Genomic DNA, 15,659 nt, shown 5'->3' with positions numbered 1-15,659 from the left:
TCGTCAGTTCGAGCCCTACATCAGGCCCTACGCTGACAGCACAGAGCCTGCTTCTCAGCCTCTGTCTCCCTCTCTCTCTGCCCCTCCCCCGCCTTCACCCAAGGAAACAAAACCACTAATTCAAAAAGACGCAGTCCCATGTTTACTGAGCGTGATTTACCACAGCCAAAAGCACGGAGGCAGCCCAAGTGCGCGTCCACAGACGAATGGGTAAGGATGCGGTGCATGTACACGATGGAATGTCAGTCAGGCGTAAAAAAAGGAATGAGGTCTTGCCATTTGTGACAACATGATTGGATCTAGAGAGTATGGTGCGAAGTGAAATAAGTCAGAAAGAGAAACGCAAATACTGTATGATCTCACTTACATGTGGAATGTGAAAAAAACAAATGAACAGAAAACAGAGAACAAACTCATGGTTGTCAGAGGAGAGGCAGGTGTGGGGGGGGGTGGACGAAATGCATAAGGGCAAGCAGGAGACCCAACCTTCCGGTTAGAAAATAAATAAGGCATGCAAATGAAAAGTACAGCACAGGGAACAGTCAATAATACTGTAAAAACGTTGTTTGGTGACAGGTGGTGACACTTCTGCTGAGCACGAAGTAACGCGTGGAGTCAGTGAGCCAGTATGTCATGTACCTGAAACTCACACTACATCGTATGTTGATTACACTTCAACTAAAAGAAAAAGACGGTCTCAGGACAAGTTGTGGCCATAAAACAAAACAGTAGGCATAAATGTGAGGAACTTCAAAGGCAGATTCTTTTGACCAACTAAAAAGGGAAAGAGTTTCTACTTTTTTTCTTTTCTTTTTTTAGCCCAAATGATTGGGAATGAAAATGGAGAGGTGGTTTAGAGGGCAAATAGGGGAATTCAGCTTCAGATACACTGACTTTCTTTTTTTTAATAAGTGACTTTATTTATTTAAAAATTTTAAGTCAACTCTATATCCAACGTGGGGCTTGAACTCATGACCCCAAGAGCAAAAGTTGCACACTCTAGGGGCGCCTGGGTGGCTCAGTTGGTTGAGGGTTCGACTTCGGCTCAGGTCATGATCTCACAGTTCATGAGTTCGAGCCCCGTGTCGGGCTCTGTGCTGACAGCTCGAAGCCTGGAGCCTCCCTTGGATTCTGTGTCTCCCTCTCTCTCTGCCCCTTCCCTGCTCATGCTCTGTCTCTCTCTCTCTCTCTCAAAAATAAATAAACATTAAAAAAAAAAAAAAAAGAGAGTTGCACACTTTACTGACTGAGCCAGCCAGGCGCCCAGACAGACTGAATTTCTGGTGCAGCAGATAATGTAAATTGTAAAACTGTCCAGTGGGATGAACAGAGATTAAAAACAAACAAAAAAAAAATTCATAAAGCGTCAAATCTACTTTTTTTGTTAACTTGGTGATACTGCTGACATGCCTTCTTTATCCTGCTCCCATAGCAATGTGGCCAAAATATCAAGGAAGACAGCAGAATAATACAAGCATCCAGAAAAAAAATGTATTTCAAGAAATACTACAAAATCTTATAATAAAATTCGACTTCCGGGAATAACACCACCAAAACCAGACTAGATATGACACCCAATGCTGGTAAGGGTGTAACACGCGGGCATTCTCGTGCGTGCTGGAAGAAGGGACTCTTCAGAAGGAATTTGGTCACGTCCATCATAAGCCATAGTTAATATCTCGGCCTATAATATTACTTTCGGGAATCCATCCTAAGGAAATATCCACAAGAAAGCACTAGGTATGTGCTGAATGAGTGAGAGTATTTGTTGCATAAAGATGCTCATTAGGGGGCGCCTGGGTGGCTCGGTTGGTTAAGCATCTGACTCCGGCTCAGGTCATGATCTCACGGCTTGTGAGTTCGAGCCCCGTGTCAGGCTCTGTGCTGAAAGCTTGGAGCCTGGAACCTGCTTCGGATTCTGTGTTTTCCTCTCTCTTTGTTCCTCCCCTGCTCACACTCTGTGTCTCTCTCTCTCTCTCTCTCAAAAATAAATAAACATTAACAAAATTAAAAAAAAAAAAAAGATGCTCATTATCTGTAACAGTAAAAAACTGGAAGCTACTTACATATGCAACCAGAAGGGGAGAGATTGAGAACATTACGGGACCTCAGTGGAGCCATTACACGGGCATTAAAACACCAGTTACAAAGCCAATGTGGTAACAGGGAAATCTTTGTTTTTTTCTTTTTTCACTTACCATAATTTTAAATGAAAAAAAAACAAAAAAAGCAGGCTGTGTGATTATACCAACGTCGTGATTTTAACAGCAGCATTTGCGTTAAGCATTAGGATCCGGTGCACCCTTTCCCCTCCACTCTCAAACCTATCTGCCTTTGATGAGAAGGGAGGAATGGAGGATGTTAAAATCAGCCTCTGGGGTGGTACCTTGGCTCCATCCACGCTGATGATGCGATAGCTGTTCCTGGTGACATCGTAGAAGTAGGAAACGGTGACCGCCTGCTTGCTTGCAGGCACCCAGTTCTTCTTGGTGCTGGGGTCGATCTGGAAGACGTGCGCCCGCGTGGTGAAGATAGGCTGTTCTCTGCGAGAGGAGAGAAGCGCGTGTGAGTTGAGGGAAGACGGCTTCGTGTATCGCTAGTGACTGCTGGCCCCCCCTGGGGCCCCCAGAGATTTTCATAGCTTATCGGCAAAGATACATATGCATGAGGACAATGAAAATAAGAGGAAAAAGAGACCCCAGCAGAGGAGGCACTGAAACCCCGCACACTGAGGCTTCAGGGCGACTGTCCTAACCAACAATTTGCCTTAAATGCCACTCCTAGTCCAGTGTTTTGCATCCTGCCGCAGGCCGGCTCTTTTTCTGACAGCCTGTTGGCCTCTTGGGGATTTTGCGACACATTTATTTTGGAGGATTCTGCCACCATTTTAGCATTCTGTAATCCACTTGCAGCCTGGTTGTTGTATTTCTAGTGAGTACTTCTCAAATCCGCAGCATTTTATGAATGATGGCTTCATTCGTAATGGACTGAGCCTTCAAGTTTCGTTTCCAACTTACAAACCTTTTTGAGTTTTAAAGTCATGAAACCCAGCTCTTTTGCTATTCTTGCCTCCGTATCACTGTTGTTGCTTTTTCCCTCTGCACGTCTGTAAATTTTTAATGTGATTCTTTGCATGTTTTTTTTTTTAATCTTTATTTATTTTTGAGAGAGAGACAAAGGCAGAGCGTGAGTGGGAGAGGGGCAGAGAGAGAGAGAGAGAGAGACACGGAATCTGAAGCGGGCTCCAGGCTCTGAGCTGTCAGCACGGAGCCCGACGCGGGGCTCGAACCCACGCACTGCGAGATCATGACCTGAGCCAAAGTCGGACGCTTAACCGACTGAGCCACCCGGGCGCCCCTAATGTGATTATTAACCAAATGAGCACACTACCCAGGTTTCTTTCTGACAAGTGGGGAATTAATTCGGTCTTGACAATAAGCATCAAGAAATAAGGCAGATGGACAAAAACCATAATGTATCATACTGCAATTCATATTTTAAGGTATATGCCTCACAAAGTAAGGTAAAAATCAAACATAGCCTCATTGCAGAATATACCTAATTTTAAAGAAAGGGTCTTCAGGCAAACTGGCTCAAAAATCCTTAAGGTGTTCAGGGGCGCCTGGGTGGCTGAGTCGATTAAGCATCTGACTCTTAATTTGGCTCACGGTACATGGGTCTGAACCCCACCATCAGGGTTGGGATTCTCTCTCTCCTCTCTCTCTCTCTGCCCCTCCTCTGCTCATGTATGCACACATGCTTTTCCTCTCTCAACATAAATAAACTTAAAAAAAATCCTTTAAGTGTTTAAAATAAGATGGGGGAAAAAGCCAGCAGGATGTAAAGATAGCCCCATCATTCATAAAATGCTACAAGTGTAATAAGCATTTACTAGAGATAAAAACAAAACCAAAAGGTAACTTAGGACGAGTTTTCAAAATCCCGACGATGCCAAAAGAGACGACATAAAACAGTAGGACGTGACAAATGGGTAAAAAGAAAAAAAAAAAAATCAAAAGGAGAAAGTGAATTTTAAGTAGTCTGGTCTCTAGACAGAGTGATTTCAGGCAAAGCAGGCTTTGAATCCATCCTGCCTATAGAAGGCTCATTACTGGAAAGAAAGCTCTTTCTTAGAAGAGAAACTTCTTCCTAGAAAAGCAATTTACTACTTGAGCCTCATGCAAAGAATACAGAACATCACCATGAATATCAGCATCAGCCATCGGCTGTAGACAAATGCAGAAAGATTTTCATGACTGTTGTTCTGGGAGAATAAAAGCCAAGGGCATGCTATGCATGCCACCTCGATGCACCTGTTAATCGAGAGGCCAGCTTTCCAGAAGAACCAACAGAAGCATTCACTGCCCACCCCCCCCCAGAAACCTCCCTTTTAGATCCCAGAGCAGGACATGTGCCCCTGGGGGTGTGGATTACTAGGACATCTGTCTTCCCTCAACCGTGATTAAGTTCACCCCCCACCACTCCCAAACTGACACCCTTCCAGCGGCAGGGGGACTGCGTGTGGAAACAAAAGGGATATTCTCATTGTAATTTCCCGCCTCTGCTGTCACCAGGGGCCAGCCTGCGGGGGAGTGTGTGCACGTGCACCCGACTGCGAGCGCTGCTAATCACGTCCACGTGGGGAAGTCTGACATCTGGATCCCCCAGCTGTGCTGTCGGCCCCGGCACCATGTTTTGCGAATCATCTAAGCACAACACCATAAAGGAAAACACTTGTTCACATGGCATTCTCGTGCATACGCAAGAAGAGGGGCTGACGGAAAGGGCAGAAACCACAGAAAAGGTTTTCAAAGAAATCATGCAATGTGTACACATATCCAATCACGGTATGCACCTGAAACTCACACAGTGCGATATGCCAATTGTACTTCCATAAGAGAAAATAACCACACTGCGCTGAAGTCCACGCCTCCCTGGCACCGAGGGGGAACAAGTGCGCAGGGGCCCAGGGGTCAGGCAGGAGCCCTCGCTGGGGAAGGGCTCGGCTTTCAGACTTGCCCTCGTGTCCTCCACACTGAGGAAGAGGGATTGGGTCCGGGCTTTAGCACCATTAGACCAGTGTTTCCTAAACCTCTGAAAAAATTAGCTGGGGCACTTAATAAAAATACAAGATCCCCGGGGCACCTGGGTGGCTCAGTCGGTTGAGCATCTGACTTCAGCTCAGGTCATGATCTCACAGTCCATGAGTTCAAGCCCCGCGTCGGGCTCTATGCTGACAGCTCAGAGCCTGGAGCCTGCTTCAGATTCTGTGTCTCCCTCTCTCTGACCCTCCCCTGTTCATGCTCTGTCTCTGTCTCTGTCTCAAAAATAAATACACATTAAAAAAAAAAAAAACAAGATCTTGAGCCCCAACCTACCCCACTCCCCACCCCCCAGAAACCTGGCTCTAGAGGGAGGAGCTAGGTAGGTCTATTTCTTAAGTTTATTTATTTTGAGAGAGAGAGAGAGAGAATGAACAGGGGAGAGGCAGCCGGGGGATTGGGGACAGGGTGAGTGGGAGGGGACAGAGAATCCCAAGCCGACTCTGTGCTCTCAGAGAAGAACCCAATGCCAGGCTCAAACTCAGGAACTGTGATATCGTGACCAGAGCCCAAATCAAGAGTTGGGCGCTCAACCGACTGAGCCACCCAGGCGCCCCTGGGTAGCTCTGTTTTTAACAAGAGCTCCATGGGCGCCTGGGTGGCGCAGTCGGTTAAGCGTCCGACTTCAGCCAGGTCACGATCTCGCGGTCCGTGAGTTCGAGCCCCGCCCCCGTCAGGCTCTGGGCTGATGGCTCAGAGCCTGGAGCCTGTTTCCGATTCTGTGTCTCCCTCTCTCTCTGCCCCTCCCCCGTTCATGCTCTGTCTCTCTGTCCCCAAAATAAATAAAAACGTTGAAAAAAAAAATTAAAAAAAAAACAAAAAACAAAAAACAAGAGCTCCAGGTGATTTTTACCCCCAAAGAAAATGGGGAGATACGCACATCAGACATAGCAGGTGATCTAGATAAAAAGATGGAAAAAGTGACCCCACAGCTGGCATCTCTCCTCCAGAAAGACACAGCTAACTTTGAATGACACGGAATGACTCGAACACTTCCTCCCTCAGCCTGAAGGGGACTACGGTGACACCAAGAACAGGAACTTGGGGTGCAAAGGGTGGGGAGATGCACGGTGAGGCAGGAGTGCTCTGGGCAGAGACGGGGATGCAGCTTGTGTGGCCAAGCAGTGATCTCCTGCAAGCACCCTGTGTCCCTGAGGCCTGCAGGAGAGAGGAAGTGAGGAGAACAAAGCGAACAGAGGCGGGGTGGGAGGGACAGACAGACAAGAGATGGGAGAGCTCCTGACCAGGGATAAGCAAAAGAGGAGAGTCAGGTGCATGGCGTGATTCAGGTCAAGGTGAACACACGGACAGGAAGATGCCCCAACTCCACATCTGCCCGCTCAGCTCTGGGGATGGGCCACAGCCATCATGGGTCACCCTGGGGGCCCCACCCAGAACCCCAAGTGTGTCGGAAATGCACAGCGGACCCAGCTGGCCACGCCCTCAGTGGCCGCAGCCCGGCTCGCCGTGGTCAGGTCTCTGCAGGGCAGAGCAGGGAGAGCCCAGGACCTGCCTTCCTCAGTCCTGGGAAAGCCAGCTGGCCTGGTAGCAGCTTTACACCCAGGAAACTACCCACGATATTGAGATTTCCACGTGAATAACCAAGCCTGAGGCCAGTGGGCAGTTCCATTTAATTCTTCTAAAATTCAAAAATCTAATGGTATTTTAAAAAAAGGTGGGGGGGGGGGCAGGGAAGGATTGAAAAAAAAAGCCAGCAGTTAACATGAATGACTACTTACCATCTGCTGGTTTTGACATGTGACCTCTCCTTTAGGAGCACAGCAATTCTCTGGCTGGGGGGGGGGGGGGGGGGGCGGTGCACAGGTGGGGAAATGGGGGCTGAGAGAGGCCAAGGACCTGCCTTGGGCTACACTGTAAGCAGCAGACCTGAGATTTGAAGTCGGCTCTAAGTAACATGGTCACCCTCCCTCTTAATCATTATGCCACACTCTCTAAAATAATAGCTGTCTGCAAGAGGCAGCTTTTTTTTTTACTTTTTTTTTTTAATGTTTATTTATTATTGAGAGACAGAGAGACAGAGCATGAGCACGGGAGGGACAGAGACAGGAGGAGACACAGAATCCAAAGCGGGCTCCAGGCTCCGAGCTGGTAGCACAGGGCCTGACGCGGGGCTTGAACTCACAAACTGCGAGATCAAGACCTGAGTTGAATTTGGACGCTTAACCGACTGAGTCACCCAGGCACCCCTGCACGAGGCAGCTTTTGATGTGGTTCCAACCATCCCCACCTCCTGGTAATCGTGCCTTTATGTAAGCCCCTTCCCTTGAGCACAGGACAGTGGGGGTCAGGGGAGGGAGGGTAACCTGTGACTTGCTTTTAACCAAAAGAATATGGCAAAGGTGATGGGACATCATTGTGTAAGTAAGCTACATAGGATCGTAGCTTCTGTCTTGCTAGCAGATTCTCTTGACTCTCTTGACGGCATTGGTGAAGCAAGTTGCCATGCTGGGGAGACCCCCAATTGCAGAACAGAGAGTGGCCTTCAGCCAACAGCCAGAGAAGAAATGAGGCTCTCAGTCCAACATGCCCGGGGAATTAAAATCCTGCCCAAACCGCTTAGAAGCTTGAGGTCAGATCTTTCCACGGTTGAGTCTTCAGATGAGATCTCAGCCCCCATTGACACCTTAATGACATCTCCTAAGAGACCCAGAGGACCCACTTAAGCCATGCCCAGACTCTAGATCCAGAGCAAGGGTTTTGTTTTAAGCTGCTAAGTTTGTGACAACTTATTGCACGGCAAAAGATAACTAATACATTGACCTTCATAGAAAGTTTACTATATACCACAAATCCTTACATCTTTATGGGCAAAATCCAGGGAGTCTATAAACCTGACCGTAGAATTCAGAAATGCAGACCCCAGCTCTGAGAGATCCCCTGAAAAAACGAAAATGCTGGAACTAGGGCACAGAAGTAGTTCCTGTAAGTGTGCAAATCAGTATAAATAGAAAAATTCAAGAGAAGCAGAACTTTCCAACCCGGGAGGCCGCCTTTCCCTCCCAGCAGGGAAAAGCTGAGGGGAGTGCGTATCAGAGAACAGAAACTACCTTCATACCCAATTTTATTCTCCTTTCTTTGGTGTTCCATGGTTAGGGAGTGTATTTCAAAAATACTCCCATTCGTTCTCCAGCGCTTTAAATAGAAAGCAGATGTTTCCGGATGGCAAAAACGTTTCTTTAGGCAGACAATATAACCTACTGTTCCCTCGCACAGTCTTTTTAGAGCTGAATAAACACCAATTGCTGCTCATTGAACACATTTTGGAACCTGACAGTAATTGTCCCCAAGAATAATTAGACACTCTGTGCAACATATGTATGTTTGGGATATGAAACCCACTCAGCAGAGACTCCCGCTTTGAACAATTCCTGGCTCCGTGTAAGATAATTCTGCAAAGAACTGGCAGGAGCAGTTTTTGCAAGGAAAAAAAAAAAAAGAAAGAAAAATGATGTTTTAATGTATCATAATCCTTCACTGGCAATGCTCAGCTTTTTTCTGAGATGAATCTGTAAAACCTCATGATTCTTATTATTCCTACTTCTGTTTGATTTGAATGAAAACAAAGCATCCAGGCATTATGTTACAGCTATTTAAACGGTTTCAGAGTCTCATTGGATGCCCTAACTAGTTTATCTACCTTGGGTCTTGAACCCCTGCAACACCACTCACACAACACCAAGAGAAAGGCCTGCCCTCAAGCTCAGCGGACAGTAAGGTAGGGTCTGCCCCGATGCAAACACCTTCCCCGGTTCTATGCTCCCTCGGACCCACTCCAGTTGTGCTAACGTGGTCTGCAAGCCCCCGGTGAGCCACCCCAGACAGCCCTGCTGTTTTCCTGCAGGCACTTCCGAATCACCTGCATTTCCAATGTGCATGTGCACGTGACCTGCCTCGAGCCCATACTTCCTCCCCTGCTTGGCTGGCCAGAAGCTTCTATTCATCCGTCAAGTCCCATCAGAGCACCGCGAGACGTCTCATCTGTGCCCCAGGACACGGGCTCGGGACTGAGCATCTGTCACAGGGACCAGCAGAACTGGCTCACTTGGCTCCTAGACTTTGCTCTAGATGGTTCATAAGGCGCTAGCTGGCAGTCTCAAATTTCCAAAGCCTAGCACACAGAGAGGGTAAAAAAGGAGATAACGGACAAAAGGTCCCTCTAGTGCATTCTTCCACGCAAAGACGCTAACTCATGGGCATCCCATGGTTCTACTTTCGTACAAAAGCCCCATAGTAAATATAACATAGTAAAGTGATTGTTGTTTGCAGATAATATGACTGCACACCTAGAACACCCAGGAGAATCAGCTGAAAATCAAGTGAATATGAATAATAAAATTCAGCAAGATGACTAATTATAAAATTGTCAAAAAATAAAACCAACAGCCTTACCACATAGGTGATATAATGGTTTTTTTTTTAAAGATCCCATGGACAGTAGCAACCAAAAGCATACCATGTATAGGAATCTATGGAAGAGGTATGCACAAAGTGTATTAAAAAAAAATTAAGAACTTCTAGGGGAACCTGGGTGGCTCAGTCAGTTAAGCATCTTGATTTCAGCTCAGGTCATGATCTCACAGTTGTGGGATCGAACCCAGGGTCAAGCTCTGCCCCAAGCACGGAGGCTGCTTAAGATTCTCTTTCTCTTTCTGCCCCTCAACAAAATTAAGAACTTCTTCTTTTTTTTTTAATTAAAAAAATTTTTAATTTATTTTTGAGAGAGACAGAGCATGAGCAGGGTAGGGGCAGAGTGAAAAGGAGACACAGAACCCAAAGCAGGCTCCAGGATCCGAGCTGTCAGCTCAGAGCCCGACACGGGGCTCAAACCAACAAACTGTGAGATCACGACCTGAGCCAAAGTCGGACGCCCAACTGACTGAGCCACACAGGCATCCCAAGAACTTCTAAAGGCACACAAAAGCAAACTTTAATACGACACGTTCTGCTCTTAAATAGGACAAGTGAACATAAAGCTGTCTATCATCCCTAAATTAATACATACCTTTGTCACAATTATCAACAGGAATATATTTAGAACTAGATAGGGTTATTCATGTGGAAAACTCACCGTATGAAGACAGTCAAGCAGATTCTGAAAATGAAGAGCAATGAGGAGATTCAGCCCTATCAGATATTGAAATATATTATTATAAAGTTATAGCCCATGTAACAAGGAGGTATGGAGCAAAGAAACACATTGATGCAACAGAACATTGTTAGAAACAGAAGTCCGAGTGGCACAAAAACAGGCACTCAGATCAATGGAACAGAATAGACAACCCAGAAATAGACCCACAAACGTATGGCCAACTAATCTTTGACAAAGCTGGAAAGAATATCCAACGGAATAAAGACAGTCTCTTCAGCAAGTGGTGCTGGGAAAACTGGGCAGTGACATGAAGAAAAATGAACCTGGACCACTTTCTTACACCAGACACAAAATAAACTCAAAATGGATGAAAGACCTAAACATAAGACAGGAGGCCATCAAAATCCTCGAGGAGAAAGCAGGCAAAAACCTCTTTGATCTTGGCCACAGCAACTTCTTACTCAACACGTCTCCGGAGGCCAGGGAAACAAAAGCGAAAATGAACTACTGGGACCTCATCAAAATAAAAAGCTTCTGCACAGCGAAGGAAACAATCAGCAAAACTAAAAGGCAAACGACGGAATGGGAGAAGATAGTTGCAAATGACACATCAGATAAAGGGTTAGTATCCAAAACCTATAAAGAACTTATCAAACTCAACACCCAAAAAACAAATAATCCAGTGAAGAAATGGGCAAAAGACATGAACAGACACTTCTCCAAGGAAGACATCCAGATGGCCAACTGACACATGAAAAAATGTTCCACATCACTCATCATCAGGGAAATACAAATCAAAACCACAATGAGATACCACCTCACACCTGTCAGAATGGCTAACATGAACAATTCAGGCAACAGAAGATGTTGGCGAGGATGCAGAGAAAGAGGATCTCTTTTGCACTGCTGGTGGGAATGCAAGCTGGTGCAGCCACCTGGAAAACAGTATGGAGGTTCCGCAAAAAATTAAAACTAGAACTACCCCATGACCCAGCAACTGCACTGCTAGGTATTTATCCAAGGGATACAGGTGTGCTGTTTTGAAGGGACACATGCACCCCAACGTCTACAGCAGTGCTATCGACAAGAGCCAAAGTATGGAAAGAGCCCAAATGTCCATCGATGCATGAATGGATAAAGAAAATGTGGTATATACATACAATGGAGTATTACTCGGCAATCAAAAAGAATGAAATCTTGCCATTTGCAACTACGTGGATGGAACTGGAGGGTATTATGCTCAGTGAAATTAGAGAAAGACAAACATCATATGACTTCACTCATATGAGGACTTTAAGAGACAAAACAGATGAACATAAGGGAAGGGAAACAAAAATAATATAAAAACAGGGGGGCTACAAAACAGAAGAGACTCTTAAATATGGAGAACAGACAGAGGGTTCCTGGAGGGGTGGGGGAGGGGGAGGGGCTAAATGGGTAAGGGGCATCAAGGAATCTACTCCTGAAATCATTGTTGCACTGTATGCTAACTAATTTGGATGTAAATTAAAAAGATAAAATGAAAAAAAAAATTTTTTTTAAAGGAAGAAACAGAAGTCCGAGGAATTAAGCATGATGCAGGCAGAATCGCTCATTAGTGGGGGCGCGGGACTCACTCCCCGTTACCTCATGACGACAAGGGATTAGGGCTCCCTGGGGTGAACGTGCACCTGCTGACGCTAGCCAGAAGTCTGTGTCCTCGCCTGGTCTGAGCACTGACAAGCGGGTCACAGGGGACCCATTCTATTCAAGTTATTTCTGCCTGCCCCCAAACTGCCCGGATTAACAAACCTGATAAACGAGAGATCTCATGTAAGTCACATTTGTCACAAACCCTCCTCCTCCACCAACTGGGGATTCCCTTTTTGGGTCACATTTACATCAGAGATGAGGCAAGTGACCCTGATGAATGCTGGCAGGCTTTCTTAATAACACTGCCTTATATCCCCGAGGGCTTGACGGTTTTCCGGGGCTCTCCGCACATGTTCTCGGTGGGTCCCCCTGTGATGTGGGGTTGACGAAGTTCCAGGACTGGTCCACAAGCTGTGGGCTACCCCAGAGGGACAATCGGATCCACTCTGGGGAAGGGTCAGGAGTCTCCGAAAGGGGTGGTGGTCCCGAGCGGCGGGTGGGGATCTCGCCAGTGAGGAGAAGAGGTGGAGTTTCAGAAAAGCAGAGCTGGTGTGGGAGTCAAATACGTGCATGGGGTAGGGTGGGGGGCTTCTCTGGGGTGCAGGGCAGGAAAACAGGTTATGGGAAGACAAGACCAAAGGCAGGATTAAGACAGAAAGTAAAACAAAATTCACTCGGCTCTCAACCGAAAGGGACACGAGAGAAGCTTCTGGAGTGCAAGTGATGTTCTCTATCTTCATCTGGGTGATGGATGTGTGGTTGTGCTCACTTTGTGAAAACTCCCTGAGCTGGGTTTTACTTACACTTACAATTTATGTATGCACTTTTTTGTATGTATAACTGAAAAAATTTACTTTAAAAATGTGTCATAGGCAAAACTGACAAAAATGATGATACTCCAGAAATAAATCTTGTTAAAGAACTGTTGGGAAAAAAAAGAGAAAAAAACAAAACACCTCTCTGGAAACTCTAAGACACTGATGAACTACCCTACGACCTAGCAATCGCACTACTAGGTATTTATCCAAAGGATACAAAAATGCTGATTTGAAGGGGCACATGCACTCCAATGCTGTTGTTGTTGAGAAAAAGAGACAGAGAGAAAGAGCACAATCAGGGGAGGGGCAGAGGGAAAAGGAGAGAGAGACAATCCCAAGCAGGCTCCACGGTCAGCGCAGAGCCCAACACGGGGCTCAATCCCACGGGAGCCAAGACCATGAGCTGAGCAGAAATAAAAAGCCGAATGCTCAACCGACTAAGCCACCCGGGCGTCCCACACTCCAATGTTTACAGCAGCATTATCAAACTATGGAAGCAGCCCAAGTGTCCGTCGACAGATGAACGGAAAAAGAAGGTATAGTATAAACACAACGGAGTATTACTCAGCCGCAAAAAATAATGAAACCTTGGCATTTGCAACGACATGGATGGACCTAGAGAGTGTTACGCTAAGCGAAATAAGTCAGAGAAAGACAAACACCATGTGATTTCACTTATACGTGGAACTGAAGAAAGAAAATAAACAAAGAAAAAGAGACAAGCCAAGAAACAGACTCCTGACTTTAAAGAACAAATTACTGGGTAGCAGAGGGGAGGTGGGTGAGGGGATGGGTAAAATAGGTGATGGGGATTAAGGAGTGCACTAGGGGTGCCTGGGCGGCTCAGTTGGCTCAGCATCTGACTTCGGCTCAGGTCATGATTTCTCAGTTTGTGAGTTCGAGCCCCGCACGAGGCTCTGTGCTGACCGCTCAGAGCCTGGAGCCTGCTTCCGATTCTGTGTCTCCCTCTCTCTGTCCTTCCCCTGCTCGTGCTCTGTCTCCCTCTCTCTCAAAAATAAACATTAAAAAAAAAAAAAAGGAGGGGCGCCTGGGTGGCGCAGTCGGTTAAGCGTCTGACTTCAGCCAGGTCACGATCTCGCGGTCCGGAAGTTCGAGCCCCGCATCAGGCTCTGGGCTGATGGATCAGAGCCTGGAGCCTGTTTCTGATTCTGTGTCTCCCTCTCTCTCTGCCCCTCCCCCGTTCATGCTCTGTCTCTCTCTGTCCCAAAAATAAATAAACGTTGAAAAAAAAAAATTAAAAAAAAAAAAAAAAAGGAGTGCACTTGTGATGAGTACCAGGCGGTGCATGGAAACGTTGAATTACTCTATTGTGTATCTGAAAATAATATTACCCCGTATGTTAACTGGAATTTAAATAAAAATTAAAACAAAAAAAAAAAGAAATGGTATTCTCTACCCCAGACTGCTGGACGTCACCTGGGAGCTGTGAGTGCAGCAGTGTCCGTCACTGGAACCACACGGGAGCGAGCGACCCCCACTTGCAAACTGGCCTTCACATCGATGGGCACCTTCTGTTCACATTCTGTCTCTGGAAGGTAACAATGTCTGAGGATTTTAACACGTATTCGTGATTTTATTCCGTTATGTGGCATACCGAGGGAGCATTTGTGCTATCAAAACTCATCCCGTCTGAATCTATCAGGAGAAAAGGGAGTTCTAAACAAAAAAGCAGAGTTCTGTGATTCATGTACTGCCAACACCAAGCCAAGAATCGGAATACATCCAAGTGATGATTTCTAAAAAGCCAGGTGGCAAGCTGCCCAAGTCCTAACGATTAATGAACCCTGGGACAGCTAATTCAGGAGAGCACGAAATACTGCCGAAGCAGCAGTTTCTCTTCCCTTCGCTATAATGCATCTGCGCACAGAGTCCCATATTACACCGCGATGGAAACAAAATACAGGAGGCTGCATGCCACACCTGGTATGAGGATATGACTTGGCAACATTATGCCCGATCACGGCAGATGGGATCTTTCTTAAAGGACGGGAAGAACGGCGTTCTCAATTTTAAATGCTGAGGGCTTTTTTATTGGTCTATAGTACAAATGGGGAAAATGAAGACACACACAAAGGGAGGGAGGGAGGACAAGCAGGGGAGGGGCAGAGAGAGAAAGAGGGACGGAGGACCCGAAGCGGGCTCTGCAGCAGGCGCTGTGCTGACAGATCTCATCTGAGAGCCCGACGCGGGGCTGGAACCCATGAACTGTGAGATCTTGACCTGAGCCGAAGTTGGACACTTAACCGACTGAGCCACCCAGGTGCCCCACATGGGTTCTGGGTTTCTTTAAGGAGGGATAAAAACGTTCTAAAATTAGATGGTGCGGATGTCTGTGCAAGTTCTGAATATTAAAAAAAAAAAAAAAAAAAAAAATCAATGAATTGTGTATTTTATATAACTGAATTGTACCATACCCGATTCAAACTGCAATACCACTGCTTTGGGTTTTTGTTTGTTTGTTTGTTTATCGGTTCGGTTTTGTTTCAACATCAAATGTGGAAGAAAACAGGGAGAAGGACGCCCCAGAGGCCGAGTTTCCTGGCTGGGGCAGCTGAGGGATGTCCGCACTGTGCTGAGCACCTTGCCCGCGGACCATCTGGCCGAGACGCTGGAAGGCCGACGGGCTCCGTTTTCGGGGTGACGCTGCGGGGTTAGACTACGCTGGGGAGCCCACTGGGTCGGCGAGAGCACTCAGAATGCCCACAAGGAGAAAGGAGGACACAGACAACGGAACCAGGGAGGCAGCAGCAAAGTCCTGGAGCTCAAAAGAAGTCCTCGGGGTCACCCCACAACCACTTGGTTTCACGTCTACTGACAGCTACCACGCGCCCCGCCTCTTCTGGGAAAGGAAAGCAAAATGACAGATATCTGAACGGTGGACTGAAAAGATTTAAGTATCTTCATTTGTCTCAGGGACAGAATAGGGTTGGATTTTATCTCATTTCTGTCCCGTCAGGGGACAATGTTGAGACAGTA

At 46.6% G+C, this 15,659-nt stretch overlaps 1 protein-coding gene across 5 annotated transcripts in view; it reads right to left on the bottom strand.

Moving 5' to 3' along the window:
- The window catches only part of HOMER2 (homer scaffold protein 2), a 98,320-nt gene that overhangs the window by 39,123 nt on the left and 43,538 nt on the right, over nucleotides 1-15,659 (bottom strand). For all 5 annotated transcript variants that reach the window (XM_045448611.1, XM_045448612.1, XM_045448614.1 and 2 more), the window contains exon 2: nucleotides 2,387-2,543. In XM_045448611.1, the coding sequence (XP_045304567.1) occupies nucleotides 2,387-2,543 (157 nt within the window). The remainder of the gene's footprint in view (nucleotides 1-2,386; nucleotides 2,544-15,659) is intronic.

Source organism: Leopardus geoffroyi, chromosome B3 (assembly GCF_018350155.1).
Source record: "Leopardus geoffroyi isolate Oge1 chromosome B3, O.geoffroyi_Oge1_pat1.0, whole genome shotgun sequence".
Taxonomy (NCBI): Eukaryota; Metazoa; Chordata; class Mammalia; order Carnivora; family Felidae; genus Leopardus; species Leopardus geoffroyi.
Note: the sequence above shows the minus strand (reverse complement) of the source record. Positions and strands in the feature narration are given on the sequence as shown.